General features: G+C 34.6%; 1 protein-coding gene across 1 annotated transcript; it reads left to right on the plus strand.

Annotated features, from left to right (window-relative positions):
- The first annotated feature begins 2852 nt into the window (after nt 1-2852).
- On the plus strand, nt 2853-15403 carry fermt1 (FERM domain containing kindlin 1). The gene is given in 16 exon segments (XM_043220450.1): nt 2853-3567; nt 4115-4273; nt 7205-7438; nt 7923-7931; nt 7934-8044; nt 8354-8546; nt 9224-9326; nt 9422-9529; nt 10838-10969; nt 11749-11798; nt 12032-12156; nt 12236-12342; nt 12866-13090; nt 13234-13358; nt 14657-14798; nt 14878-15403. Coding segments are annotated over 16 exon segments (2031 nt in total). The 5' UTR covers nt 2853-3533; the 3' UTR covers nt 15052-15403.
- The last annotated feature ends 649 nt before the right edge of the window (nt 15404-16052 follow it).

Below are 16052 nucleotides of genomic sequence, written 5' to 3' on the forward strand. Positions count from 1 at the left end.
TTCATTAACATTAGTTAAAGTATAAATAAACATGAATGAGCAATGAACGCTTCATTTATTACAGTATTTATTCATCTTTGTTAATCTCATCCAAAATGAATGGATTTTTTTTGTTTACATAATATATTCCGTGCATATTTAATATGTATACATAAGTACAAACACGTGCATGCACGTGTTTAAGAAAAATATGTTGTTTATATATTAAGTATATTTATATATGTATATATAAAACATAAAACTTGTATTTATCTATACATAATAAACATACGCAGTACACATGCATATATTAAACAAAAAAAAATCTAAATCGTGATTAATCACTAAATGAATGGTAAAAATTAATGTTAACTAAGATTAATAAATGCTGTGGAAGTATTGTTCATGCTTAGTTCATGTTAACTAATGAACCTTACTGTAAAGAGTACTGCTGTAAGGTTAACCCTGCCCAGTTTAAATGCTAAAATCCAAAATGATAAAGTCGAAAACATCAGAAATTTAGACAAGTAATCCAATGCAAGTTTAGCTACTTCAATAAAGTAACTGAAATAGTTACACTACTTCTTGCAATGTTTAAATAGGGTAACTAATCTGTAGCCTATTAAACTTTCAAAGCAACCTTGCTTATTAGCTACTAAATAAGACTTCAAACAGGTTCAGATCTTTTCTCGTCCTCTCTCGGTTTCCCGCGGCCCTGCGCTCGTGCTTCATTTGAGCGTCAAAACTCAAGTTCATACGAAAGCACGTCGGCGAGAGGCCCTCCCGGCGTTCGTAATTATTAAAATAACATTTTCAAAGAACCGTCCGCCGGGTTCGCCTTGAAACGGCGAGAAGAAGAAATGAAAAGGCTGATGCGCCCGTCGGAGCGGCATCCATCACCTCCCTGAACTCTCAGGTTAAGAAGTTGTTTTGTTATCTCCCGCTCGCCCTTCGGGTGTGATTAAGCCTTGTTTTCCCTGTCCGCCTCGTGTACTTGCGCTTAAATGTCAAAACTATGGCAGGAATGCCTGAGCGGAGAGGTCAAACGAGGTCATACGGAGGATGTAAACAACAATGTTTTCTTTTCTTTTTTCTTAATGGACTGATCCACTTAGGGAAAGAGCGCACCGCGAGCGTAGCTTGATCCCGCAGGCCTCCGTATGGGGATTCCGAGCCGGGATTTAGGTTTTAGATCGCAATCGGACCCGACCTGAGTTTTAACACTGGAAGGATCTAATCATCCACACAATAGACTCTCTATTTGGCACGCAGATGCCGCTGACCGCCCGATCTGACTATAATAAACCGTGCAATTGCTTAAGTTCAGAGAAAGGGTCACCTGTCCTCTCCTTTATGATTAAACATTCCCGCTGGTGTTCCAGTAGGAATCTGAGCGCAAGTCTCAACGTTTTCAAAGGGAAAACAAAAGATCATAAGCGTCGGGCATGGTTTGAATTAGCATAAACGTAAGAGGACACTTCTCCCGCGGGAGTCTGCTTTAACTGCGCATATTTAGGGTCTTTAGCCCGAGCCTTGACACTTGATATTTTGGTCAAGTCCACATTCCGTGTTAGGTTTACCAAACCATAAAATAACGTCCATAGGGAGACAGAAACTATGCGAGTCTTCTGCTCGAATTGTGGCTAAGCTCTTCTTGCGGAACGCCATGCATCTATGCAGCGCCGCCTAGTGTCGCGTTTCCGAAACGCAGCATTTCTCATAACGATTAAACGACATAGAGAGGTTGTCATTGCGTAGGAACAAATTATTAGTATGGAAATGTTGTTAACAGCCTGTCTGTTTCTTATAACCTAGTTCCTCCCGCTTCGTGACATACGGTGTGTCAGTGTAGCTCATCAATGAGTAATAATTACGGTATTGCACGATTACCTTATGCCCATACCGTGTTATGTGCATGCAACTTTAATTAAAGCGCTTCATAGGATGCACGTGAGCGAAAAAAAAAGCATATCAAGGCTGTTTAGCGGTTTAATGAAATTGCTATTGTTATGGTGTCTTATTATATCCAGTCGGCTATACTAAGTCTGCCCTCTGCTGGACAGATGAACTAACGCACTATCACAACTTCTAATAAAAAAGCAAATGTCTGTATAGTTTTCGATATGAATTTGTTAAAATAATGGGAAATTATTTTTTTAAATTCAGTTTAGTGCTCATAAACTTGAACATGGTCATCAAATATTTTCTTCACATTCACATCTTATATGTAAAAGGCTATTGTGAAATAATACATACATTAAGGCCAAACTGTCTGTCAATATTTCGATGTTTTATAATATAGATTTTAGATCTTTTTTTAGAAAAAAAAGACGATTTTGTAGCCATTAATCATTTACTGTGCTCTTTCTGTATAATCCAGTTTAAGTCTTTACAGCTGGCCAAAACCATTGCAAAAATCTCACGGTCACAGCACGACGCACAAGTTAGACATTATGTGATCATTATAGCTTGAGCAACAACTACAACTTAGTTAGTGTTCAGGTATGCGCGGAGGGAATTGTTTAGTCACTTCCGTTAAGTGCTCTTCCAGTACACACCTGGCGCGAATTTGAAGGTCTACTATGACGAAGACTGTTCTTTTTTCATAAACCAGTATTAATGTTTAAAAAAAACAAGCCTCGAGAGTCGAGATCTAATAGCGCGACGTCACGCGCACGCGATGAACGTACGCCCTCGCTATTGGAGAGTTTGTAAGCGCTGCTGCGTTCGCCTAATTAATTATTCATGAGCCCGGCCTTCGCCGTAGTAGGATTCTGGGCGGGGTTTCCCGCAGCGAGCACACCTGGACAGGAGATGTGTTTCGCTTTCCAAAGGAAAAAAATCTTCGGGAGCGCATTTAGGTGAGTGGAATAATTTAGCGTTTAGTTTTATTGTTATTATTATTATTATTATATTATAAGAACCGTTTGCTGTTTCGCTTACCCTTACAAACTTGATTAAAATAATTTTTAAAGACGTTAAAGTTTGACGTGAGACACCTAAGAAAGAAATGTTTCATATCACGAAAAACTTCATTTCAGTAGGCCTATATTCTGTATTATTGGTAAAATGAAGGCATGTAGATCTATGCTGAAATACTGAAGACTGCCATGTATTTATAAGGCTTCATTTGATTGGAAACGTCCAGCACAATGGTGCATATAAAAAATGCTCTGTTTTAGTACTCATTTATTTATTTTGCATATGATCTTCAAATTTATCTCAAGAAATGTCCTTCTTGTTTATATCTGATTTCATAGCTGCTTGCAAATTCTTGTTCCTGTGCCTGCAGACATGTTAACCTACTCACATACCAGCTGTAGCCTCATAAATACTTTGTCTTGTTAGTTCAGAGCTTGTGTGTTATCTCTAATCTAGTCAAATATCTGGCCTCCCCCGCACTTCTTAATGAACAAGGACTGGCCTGATTTTTAAATAATAATAATAATATGGTGGACTCAAATGCATTTTTTTTTCCAACTTAGGTCACTTAGTTTCCACGGCAGAACTTGCCATTGTTTTTGTCTGTAAGACCTGGTCTTTGTTGTTTATTGATGCACAAGCCGGCAGACACCATGACGGGTCTCTGTGAGTCGCTCTGTTTTTTCTGCTCTTACTGCCTCTGCTCTTGTCTCTGCTTGTCAGGAATTTTAAGCTGAAGTCTCCCTTGTTCTGTAATCACATCCCTCCTCCACCCTGCAGGCTACCTTTATTTCTCCGTCCGTCACTCCCTCCGCTTTAAGGAGACGTTGTCATTAGGCACTTTAAAGGGATAGTTTATACAATAAATGAACTTTTGTCATCAAGTGTGTGCAGTGACCAGAGGTAAAATAAAAAAGCACAATCAAAATGTGTCAAAATTTCATTCCCGCTCACATGTCCCCATGCAATTAGGCTAATTTTAGATTTTTACTGCAGGTTCCACTGTGAAGTATTTTTTTTGCACATTGAAAATGTTCCATGGATGCCAGTAAAGTGCTTTTATATGAGCGTATGATGCAAGTCTTTTTCGAGTCAGTTACGTAAAAAGGTAGAGATTTATTTTACACCTTGAAAGTTCTTGGGACAGAGTATTAAGGCTGTGACTTCGTGCAGCTAAAAGAACTGTTTGCGTGTGTCCGTGATTTGATTTCAGGCAGGATCATGGCCGCTGCCGCCGAGTACGGACACAACTCCTGGGAGCTCAGCATTCAGGTGGACCAGCGCGAGGGGGATGAGGGCATGAAGTTTAAATTGCGGGTTAAGGGCGATCTTCACGTCGGGGGTCTCATGCTCAAACTGGTGGAGAAGATAAGTGAGTAATTTAAAGAGTTCTGTATTGAAGAACCATTGTATTGTGAATATAAGGATACAAAGCTTCCTTTCATTCATGTGAATTATTACGGGCTCAAGGGATGTTGAATTGTAAATAGATACATTTTAAGTCATTCACATGTCAAAGTGGTTTGTGACAAAAAATGCATTTGTTCTTTGTTTTTTATTTTTTGTATTATTTTGTCATACCTTGATATGTCAGCATATTTCTTTTGTATTGAAGGCATTTATTTTAACTGACTTCAGTACTATTAAAACAATTAACACATTTTTGGTGCATTAAATTTGGTCATACAGTGTAAAAAAAAAAAAAATTTTTAAATAAAGATCATGGGGTTATATTGTACTAGAAAATACAGTTTATCTACTAAAAAATACTTTTCTGTGCAATTATTTCTAAAATGTGTTAGCAAATTCTGAGTAAAAATTTTATCAAAGGGATATATTTTTCAGCTTATATAATGTAATTTTGTGGCAATAAAAAAATTATATAACGTTATATAACGATATCTGGACATTAAAATAAAGTGTAACCTAAACATTTATCATTTATATAATTTCATGTAATTTCATACTCTATTGCATGAAAGCATTTATTGTCAATTCATACTAAAAGTTTAAATATTAGGTTTATTAATACTGTGCTTACAGCATTTAATTTCTATACGTTTCATTCATATTTTAATTGCAATTCTGTAGAATTTTAATTAAAAGGGGTTCTTTGTACAATTATGAAAAAGTTGTGGAGATCCAAATGGGTTGAGAAAAAAAATCTAAACAGCACGGGAAACCCACGTTTAAAATAGCAGGAAGTTTCACTCTGGCAAGGTTGTCTCAACGTTAAGAACAAAATCTTATTCAGTAATGTTAATAGCACATTAGTTATCTGATGTGTAACAAAGCTGTAATAATTTTTGCACAGCTACGTTATTTATACATCGATTATGGAATATTTTGTTCTTTTTTGAATGCAGCTACTTATTCAGAACGTTTAAAGAACAAAAAAAAGGTAGTTTCGATAATGTTTGCAAACTAATATATGAAATGTTCCCTTCATTTTATAGCCAAGAAAACATTTTGAAAACAACGTTTAGAGACACAACATTTTCAGAACTTACTAGAAAAATACTAGATTACATTCTCAGAACATATCATTTTAGTTTAGTTAGTGGAAGCTATGAATTCCAGTGCACTTCTAGAGTGTAAAGACCGGTTGAAATGCTCAGGTACACCCATGTTTGCCCTCTGTATCTTTATTTAGCCTCATGCCCGGAGCTATTGTTCTTTGACTCAGGTGCTGTTTGGGTCTGAAGTTCACCGTGTAACTGTGTCAGCCGGAGAGAAACGCTAGCAAAACATCCTGCTTTTCCTGTACAGACTCATCAGATTGACCCAGTTGCTAAATACTATGGTTTCCCATGAAGGTCTTTTATTGGCTGTGGCCATTCGTTCATTTGGTTGAACACAATGCGTTTATAGTCAACTTAATAGGTGTATTACAATACAGATAGCCCAGGATTTCTTTAGTTGGTGATTACAGGAATGAGTCACTGCGGAAGGATGTTAGTAAAGGAGGAATCATCTGGGTTTAAATGGGATTGCGTTGCCATCAGACGTGTTTGTATTACTCAGGGACGACTGGTTTGAACCGATTTATTCAGGTGTAATGTCGTGGTTGTAGTATGACCACACATTAAACCACTACATATAAATACGTTCCTGTTCACCTACGTAACCTAAGACCCTGCAGCCTCACGTCAGGACATTATATTTTAGTGAATTTCTCTGAGATTATAAATGCCACGGTTTTAAGTCTGATGTCCCGTACAGAGCGCATTCAGGGATTTTCGTAGACACTAAATGATTGGTTGTTTCAGCATGACCACTCCCTCTCCTTGGCGTTCAAAAATTGATTTGATTTAAAATGATTTAGTAAAATATTTCTTATGGAAATATGATAGTATTTTGTAACTATTATTTAAAGTTGCGTCATATATGAACATCTTAGGAAAATGTTATGGGTTTTCAAATCAAAATATGACATGTCCTCATATGGACACTGGGACTAAAAGCACATTTATTATGCATTTTGGGAGATATGATCAATAGGGAAATAAATTATACTTTAGTATTATAGTAAATATTGTGTATTATTATGGGAATCTTGTCATTTATTTCTCCCAATATTTAACTTCTTTTTTCAGTTCATGTTGCACAATATTAAAAAAAAACACAATATTATGCAAAACTGGATTTAATTTATAGGTTCAGTTGCATATAATGTTTACAATATGATCATTTTACACACATTTTACAGAAAGAAACAATTATACTTACGAATCATTCTGTTATAACATAGTTGAGAATCATCTTGAAAACTGAAAACATGTTGTTGATGTTAAAAGATCTATTGTTTTTTGCCTATGCGTGCGTGTTCATCTCTTTAAATTTTTTAAAGAAATTTAGTCCCAATATCCACTCCCTAGGACATAGCATAACTTACGAATTAAATATATATATATTTTTTACATTATTTTAATGCCCTAAACTTATTTTTGCTTAAAACCTTTTTCTCTGGTCTTAAAAGATTAATATAATAATAAATGTATCCTATAAAGCATTTATTCAAAGTAAAATAGCCCATGGGCAAAGTAAAATTGAAGAGAATAAAATTGAAAAGAACTAATAACATTATTTAAAAATGACTAAAATAGAATATATATATATATATATATTCTATTTATATATATATATATATATATATATATATATATATATATATATATATATATATATATATATATATTCTATTTTAGTCATTTTTAAATAATGTTATTATTTCTTTTGCATCTCTACCCAATGTTTGTTTACTGTCTGAAGTTGTAACAGTATGTGTATGTCTGTGTGTCAGAGGCTCCTCAAGACTGGTCCGATCATGCCATCTGGTGGGAGAAGAGGAGCTGCTGGCTGCTGAAGACTCACTGGACTCTGGATAAATATGGAGTCCAGGCGGACGCTGACCTGCGCTACACTCCACAACACAAACCCCTCTGCATCCAGCTGCCCAACATGAAGACCCTCCGGCTCCCTGTCACCTTCTCTCATGTGGTCTTCAGAGCCGTGGCTGAGATCTGCAAAACACTCAGTTAGGACAAGTTCAAGCTAAAATTTTGATTATATCGTACATTTTTATTGCTACAGTATTTTTGTAGCATATGAAACAAAACGCTAACAAGGAAATATTCAAAATATTGAATAAAATGTGTAAATGTAATACATATTTGTCCTTTTTGTAGTTTTTATTCACAATTTAGATACAGCTCCTATGGATGTCAATGAAAGCCAACATTTAACATTTATTCATTTAGTACTTAATATTTATGGATTGCTGAATATATTCTTCTTACAATTCCAAAATTTTGCACATGACCATGCACACTAAATTGTGCACATTTTAGTAAACCATGCACTATTAGTTTTTAGTTTTAGAATGAGTTTTTCTTGCATGTCACATGCGAGGCTCTGCGGTTTTTACATGAGAAGAAACGCGGTGCAATTTCCCACGATTTCTTTCTGCACATTAGTCTATTCCCTGCTAAACCTTGTTCGTTTTCCGTCTTTGTTCGCAGACATAAGACGATCCAAGAACTTTCTCTTCTGAAACTACCGGATGATCAAAAAAAGAAAAAGAAAAAAGACAAGGGCCAAGAATCAGCCTTTGATGAGATATTAAGCATGGACATGGCAGGAGGTATTTATTGCTGTTTTTGATTATGATCTTTTTTTCTCTTTACAATAAAAATGCCATTGAAAAACTTTATTATAACCAATAAACTATATGTATATATATATTCAAACATACACTCTTACAGTATTTACCATGCATTATTTTTATTCTGAATGAATTTTATGTTTTGTTCAAGTTTTAAACACTTCATATAATAAACTTTTTGTGTGTGTGTGTGTGTGTGTGTGTGTGTGTGTAACAGAAGCAACTGTGTTTGGATAAACATGTAAGTCTTAAACCCTAATGACAAGTTTGCATTCATGCTTTGTACAGGAGGAGCTCTGGGTCTGTACAGTAAAACTATGACTCCAACTTATGACCCGGACAGCGGGTCGCCTGCATCTTCCACCAGCCTGTGGTTCGGCGAGAGTCCTCTGACGGCCTGCCAGCCCAACCTCCCAGCGGAGGAACTGGCCAAACTCTTCAAGCCTCTTACCATGGAGGATAAAACAGCAATTAATGCTGGGTAAGACAAATTTAGACCAGCATTCAGAAGTCTGGGCCTGGCAAGAGTTTTTCGAAAGGAGTCTCTTAAACTCACCACAGCTGCATTTATTTGACCATTTAAAACAGTAATAATTTGAAATGTTAATACAGTTTTTTTTACTCAAATATTTTTTCAGCATCCAGTCTTTAGCGCCTTCAGAAATCGTTCTAATATGCAGATTTGCTTTTCAAGAAGCATTCTTTGGTGAACAGAGAGATGAAATGTCGCATGCATTTCATGTATCTTTGGTTTGTTCATTTATTTCACCTTTTTTAATAGACCATGTTTGAATTTATAACACTAATTGATGTTTTTAAAATGCGACTTAACATTCGTTTAAAAGTCGTTACAATATTTGTATACCATCGTGTACCGTTTGTATTGTTAAACCTCTGATTCTTTCATTGTTGACAAAGTAAGGCTTATACATTATGTTGCTATTTTTAAAATAGTAAAATATATTAATATGTTAAAGGAGTGTTTTAGCGCATCGCTAATTCTGCTGTTTCATACAGGCTACTTTTCACCTCATTCCCCAAAATATCCTTATTATCGTAAAAAACCATAGCATTTGGTGGCTTATTGGTTATGTGTGTTTCTGTTTTTGTGTTTGGGTCGCTGTGTTTGTGTGTTTTAACTGAGATGTTGCTCCGCAGCTGGCTGGATTCGTCTCGCTCTCTGATGGAGCAAGGAATTCAGGAAAACGACAGACTCCTGCTGCGATTCAAGTACCATTGCTTCTTTGACCTCAACCCAAAGGTGAGAAATCAGCTATTCAGCGTTACGTTTATATTACATTACATGTCTGTATTAGACGGCACTGTTATGAATGCACTTGTTTTTTCTCCTCATAGTATGATGCTGTGAGGATCACACAGTTGTATGAACAGGCCAGATGGGCGATACTGCTGGAGGAGATCGAGTGCACTGAAGAAGAGATGCTCGTGTTTGCATCCCTGCAGGTAGAAGATAACTTCACAACATAAACAGATCTTATTCCATGCTATTATGTTCAATAGTTTAATTCGGAAGTCCAGGAAAGGTTAGTCATTGGCTTCAGTGTTAATTTAGTTTCATTAATAATTTGAACTGCTTTTTACAGCATAATTTTTTTATTTTACTTAAAGTTAATATTTTATTGAAATATAGTTTTATTGCTTATATCATTTTTTAATACCCCCCCTTAAGTTTTAGTTTTAACCAGTGCTGTCAAACGATTAACAGTAATTAATCGCGTCCAAAATAAAAGTATTTGTTTACATATTTTATGCGTGTGTGCTTTCTGTATTTTTTATGTATACATAAATACACGCACATGCATGTGTATATTCATGAAAAATGTTGTGTTGATGTTTTAAATATATTCATACATAATATAAGTTCTATAAATATATACATGTAAATCATTTTTAAATATATACTGTATACTATATATATATATATATATATATATATATATATATATATACTGTATATATTTGTTTATATATACATAATAATTGTACACAGTACATTCACTTGATATGTAAACAAAAACTTATTTTGGATGCGATTAAATTTGATAGCTTACTCTAGTAGCTAAATGAAAATGACAAATGTTGTCTTTGCAGTTAGCAGCAATAAATCTTTAATTCATAGGTGCATTTATGGTTTAATTTTTTACTTAACTGTAACCCTGATTAGCTCATCTGACAGCTATGTGTCAGTATTAAGTTGCAGTACATTGCACAGATGTTATTGAATAATGGTCGATTCTTTAGTGCTGTATTTTCTCACCTGAGGCTATGAGATAGATTACTTCGAGGAGAAAGGATGTGACATTCCACAGCTAACACAAAATAGCATTCGGTTACACAGTGAGGTAACGTATAGGTGAACCAAAGGACTTCACGTGAGAGGATGTCTGTGGATCTGTGGCGAAAAATCAATCCATGAGAGAGCGTACGAAGTGTTTCACAAATGCCTCTCAGATGACAGAATTATGCATTGCACAAATATCTCAGAGATTTTTTTTCCCACCTGTTTTCCACATTATTCGCTGCTTGAATCGTTAACGCAAACTCCTGCCTCAAGCAGAGTTATTGTAACTGCACTGAAAACCACAGTGGGGGAAGTTAGCATATGATAAAGTTTGTTATCTGCTTAATTAGTTATTTAATGAACACGTTGTTAATTGAAAGTGTGTACTTTGTCAATGGGTTATGGGTTCTGTTTTATTGTTATGCTGATTAATTGGTGTTTCGGATGTAAAACACTTGAATCTTTTGTAGTATCACATCTGTAAACTGACTTTATCAACGGAGCCACTGAGCAATTGTGATGAGCCAGAGATCGATGAAGTCGAGGCTGCGCTCTCAAACTTAGAAACCACGCTGGAAGGACGAAACGCTGATAAGATCCTGGTATCAGTGATTTTGTGATATTATGAATAGATTTTTTCTTAATTTTATTGGTACATACACTGAATTGACATCCATCCTGTTTTTGGGACGCATCAGTGTCAAAAGTAACAGCTACATATAGAGACTGATTTTATAATAATCTATAATATCCTGTTTTTTGTATCTGGAATCAATCTGGCTGAAAATTAAGCTAGTTTGGGTCAGTTTTTGTAAATACATTTTTTTCAAGTCTTTTTCTTTGAGAACGTATTATATTGATCAAAACTGATCTATTTATGATCTGATTACAAAATAAATGTTGTTTTTTAAACTTTTAATTAATGTAATGCTTGAAAAAGGATCAGATTATTAAGAAGCAGAGATTAGAATGATTTCTGAAGGATCATGTGACACTGAAGACTAAAGTTATGATGCTGAGGAAAATCACAGAAATAATTATATATAAATACACATACAGCATATATTTAGAAAATATTTACATGTGTATAAATGTATATTTTATACAAATGTATTAAATATATAAACAACATGTTTCTTAAATATAAACATTCATATGTTTGTGTATGTGTATATATATATATATATATATATATATATATATATATAAATAATTGTTATACGTTTATAACAGTTTTTATAATTATAGGTTTTAGATTTGAATAATATTTAACAAAATTACAGAATTTTTAATTAAATAAATGCAGCCATAAATGTCTTGCCAACCCCAAACTTTTGAATGGTAATGTATACATATAACATTTTTCTTTTACTTTTTTTAGGAAGATATCACTGATATTCCAAAGCTGGAAGATACACTTAAATTGTTTAGGTGAGTTTAAGCTTGTCAAAATTGTTCAAGAAAAATATTGTATATTTAATTATGTTGTAGATTTCAAGTGATGCGAAAAATGACTGAATAATCTGTTGTGCAATCCCATGTACAAAGCATTACTTTTTGCAACTTTTTTTCCCGTCGTGTTCAGTGACATTTGCGCCTAGTCTGCAGTAAGACAAACTATACAGTGCATCGTTTAATCGCCTGTCCGTGTCTTTGTTTTACAGGCCCAAGCGATTGACATTAAAGCCGTATAAGGAGTACTGGTTTGTTTTTAGAGACACCACCATTTCTTACTACAAAAGCAAAGATTCTGCAAATAAAGAACCCATTGAGCAACTCCATCTACGAGGTGAGCGGACAGTCAGAGAAAAGATTGCTCATTTTCATGCAGCCAGTGCATCGGTGTTAAAACATCATTAATTGTACAGGATGTGAGGTCATTCCTGATGTCAACGTCACCGAGAAGAAGTTTGGCCTCAAGCTGTTATTGCCAGCGGCTGATGGAATGAACGAGGTTTATATTCGCTGCGACAATGTGAGGGTTTTTTTTTTATAGATTGTGGTACACAAGTGCTTTTGCTGTGAAATCTTGAATCTTAAGATAAGATAAACTATTATATTATATTATATTATATTATATTATATATAAATATTTAAAGATGAATATTTAAAGATTTTACTTGATTATCCATACTTTTTTTAGAAAATAACTGTAAAATATGAATTTCATATATGATTTGTCAGGTCTATTGTAAATGGTCATTATTACATTGCATTATTTGCATTCCACAATTAAAACCGAAAAAAAAAAGACAATTTATATCACACAAAAAAAATCAGCGTATGAACAATATATATTGTTTTGTTATGTTTTAGTATTTTTAAAACATTCGTAATATATTAATACATTTTTATACGTTTTTATATTTGTCTGCTGATTTAATAAACTTTGAGCTTTTCGGGGTTTAAATTATAATCAGAAGCTTCATGAACGTTCTAAACGAGGCGCATGCAAGTATTGGTTTCGTTCTCTTAAAACAAGCATCTCGTAAAAACAGGAAACGCAGTACGCCAAGTGGAAAGCTGCCTGTATTTTGGCCTCCAAAGGAAAGACGATGGCCTACAGCTCGTACCGCACCGAGGTGAAGAACATCCAGGCTTTCCTGCAGATGAAGAGTCTAGCGCCTCCTCCTGGCCAGGCAGCGCCGGACGTAGAGTCTATGGAGATGAACGCAGAGTGCTTCGTTTCTCCACGATATGCAAAGAAGTACAAGACCAAACAGGTGATACAATACAATCTCCACACAAGGACAAGATATGGCTTGAACTGCAATTTTTTTTTATTATCCTCTGTTTTACATTGCTTTCCTGCAGGGGGAAAAAAAACGTATTTATCCTTTTTTTTTTTTTTTTTTTTTTTTTTCAGCTGACCACACGAATCTTGGAGGTCCATCACAATATTTCCCAGCTTTCCCTCATGGAGGCTAAACTGCGTTTTATCCAAGCATGGCAGTCCCTGCCTGAGTTTGGCATCAAGTACTACATTGTCAGGTAATTTAACTGAACAATAGACAGAGAACAGATATTTAAACCTGAGGGAGGTTTTTGAGCCGAAATATGAGTTTCTTTGAAGTCGCGCACTAACAAAGTATTTTCATATGCTTCGAAGGTTTACATTGTCAGATTATCAAAGTGTCTAGATGCAACTGGATCACTTACTGAAATTGCACTATTTTGGCCATTTTTACTTTTTCACTCCCTTAAATGTGGACGATTTTGATCATGTAGTTTTTGAGTGAACACTGACAAAATTATCCTCAAATAATTACTTCGATCAGTTAGGCCTACGACCAGTCTGCTCCAAAAAACTAAACGATTGGGAACACCAAATTATTTTAAATATTTGAATCACTGCACAAAGGTACAATAGTGATGTTGTTTCATTTAAACTTTAAATGTTTTATGTTTATATACACTTTGTTTTCATCTGAAAATCACTTTCATTATGTGTCAGATTTTGGCGCATAAGTGAACATTTTCTTTTCATAAATGCGACACAAAATTGCCATATCCGTCAGACAGTTTTGCTTAACAACACATTGTATTTGTGCCTTGCATCACTTAGAAACTGCTTTCCAAGTCTGAATATATATATACAAAAGTTGCATTTGTTTGCACTAAACACATCATCAAAATGAATAAGAATTAAGAATAAGATTTAATAGCATGCCATTGTTTTATTTAAAGGTTATTTTGGTCTATTTAATGTGATATATGGTATGTCGGCTGGAAAATATGAAAGTAGCCTACATAAATACACATAAATATCACTTTCAATTATGAGCCAAATTTAGGGTTTTTGCCAATTTTATACTCATGCACTGACAATTTTCTTTTTATAAATTAGACACAAAATTGACGGATATTCAGACAGTTTTGCTGAACAACAGATTGATCAGTCTTTCCAATGCATGTGATAACATGTTTTGAATGTTAAATTAGATTGAATTAAACACATCATCCGAATAAAAAGAAAATAAAAAATGAGATTTAATATCATGCCGTTGTTCCATTTGAAGTTTAATTTTTTTCCTATTTAATGTCATTTACTTTGGGTATGTTATATCGCCTATATATATGCAATCGCTTTCTTCATGAATACAATATTGGATTTTTTCATTTCAGCTTGGAATGCTTGAAATATACGGATAATTCCCAAATGTTTTTTTTTTTTTCATAAAATGTATTAATGCAATCATTCAAACATGCTTATTTTGCCACACATGCTCAGATCCTTTAAAGTCTTCAAGCATGAAACGTGATTACAGCGTTTTCCGTTTCTCCCACAGATTCAGAGGAAGCAAGAAAGATGAGCTCCTGGGAATTTCCTACAACAGGCTGATCCGCATCGACATGTCGACGGGTTTGCCGGTGACCACCTGGAGGTTCTCCAGCATGAAACAATGGAATGTCAACTGGGAGATTAAACAGGCGGGTGAAGCGCTTCAGACGACCCTGTAACCCGTGGCTGGCGTGGATGTGATTTATGAAGTTGTCATTATGTTTACAGGTGGCCATCGAGTTCGACCAGAGCGTGTCGATTGCTTTCTCCTGCCAGAGCTGCGACTGCAAAGTGGTCCACGAATACATCGGAGGCTACATTTTCCTTTCCACGCGCTCGAAAGACCAAAACGAGACTTTAGATGAAGAACTCTTCCACAAGCTCACGGGAGGACAAGACTGACCTCAAATCAACAGCCGCTACAAAAGCAAGAAGCAATTCATAGTGTTTTTCATTTCAATTTGCCAAAGTCTTTTTATATTTGTATTACGACACGCAAACCTTGCGCACGGAAATCTAACAATTCAATCCATATTTTCGATCTGGACTCTTGGCATCTTTTGTTGTTTGCATATGAGCACTGTACATCATTTGCATTATTTGTGTAATAAAAATGGGATGTGGTGGGGTTTGGATTCGAATGAGTTGCTAGTTTTCCACTGCAGGTTTCTTTGAAGTTGTGTACTAACACAGTGCTTTTTACATTTCAGTTTTTTCGAATGTAAATATGTTTACATTAAATGCTTCACCAAAATGTCAAGCATGTTTTCTGACAAACAATGTATTTGCAGTTTAATCGTTCCTCTTAAAGACTACATTTTATTTTGTTCAGTGCAGTTTTGTTTTCATTATGTTGAATCTAAAAATAGTCTAAATAAATCCAATCACTAACATTATGAGGTCCAGTTTGACTGAAACTCATATCAAGCGCTTGATATATAACTACCAGATGTTTTATTGGCTTCTGCAGTGCAGGTTTTATATTTTTTGTTTTATTTAAATCTTAGTTATGTTCATTTAGTTGTTTTTTGTCGAACTGATCTATATGTAATGACTATTAGGATCTCTATTATACTTCAGTGGCTTTTTATAGTTTCACTTTTTTTCTAAAATGTGTCTATGTAGTGTTTCTAAATGTATTTTATAAAATGATTGTTTAATTAGTCTTTTTAGTTTTTTGTAGTACTTAAATGTAAGTTAAAACAAGCAACGAATTCTAAAAGTATTTTTCATGGTATTGATTTTAGTTAACTACAATAGCACTGCTACGCAGTCACTATAGTCAAATGAATATTACTTAATTGTTATTGAACATTAGTTTTGAATAATGCTACCGAGTGGTATATAATTGCAATATGTGCACTTTTAAGTTGGACATTTTCATATTGAAGTAACGATATAAC

This window comes from Puntigrus tetrazona, chromosome 20 (assembly GCF_018831695.1).
Source record: "Puntigrus tetrazona isolate hp1 chromosome 20, ASM1883169v1, whole genome shotgun sequence".
Taxonomy (NCBI): domain Eukaryota; kingdom Metazoa; phylum Chordata; class Actinopteri; order Cypriniformes; family Cyprinidae; genus Puntigrus; species Puntigrus tetrazona.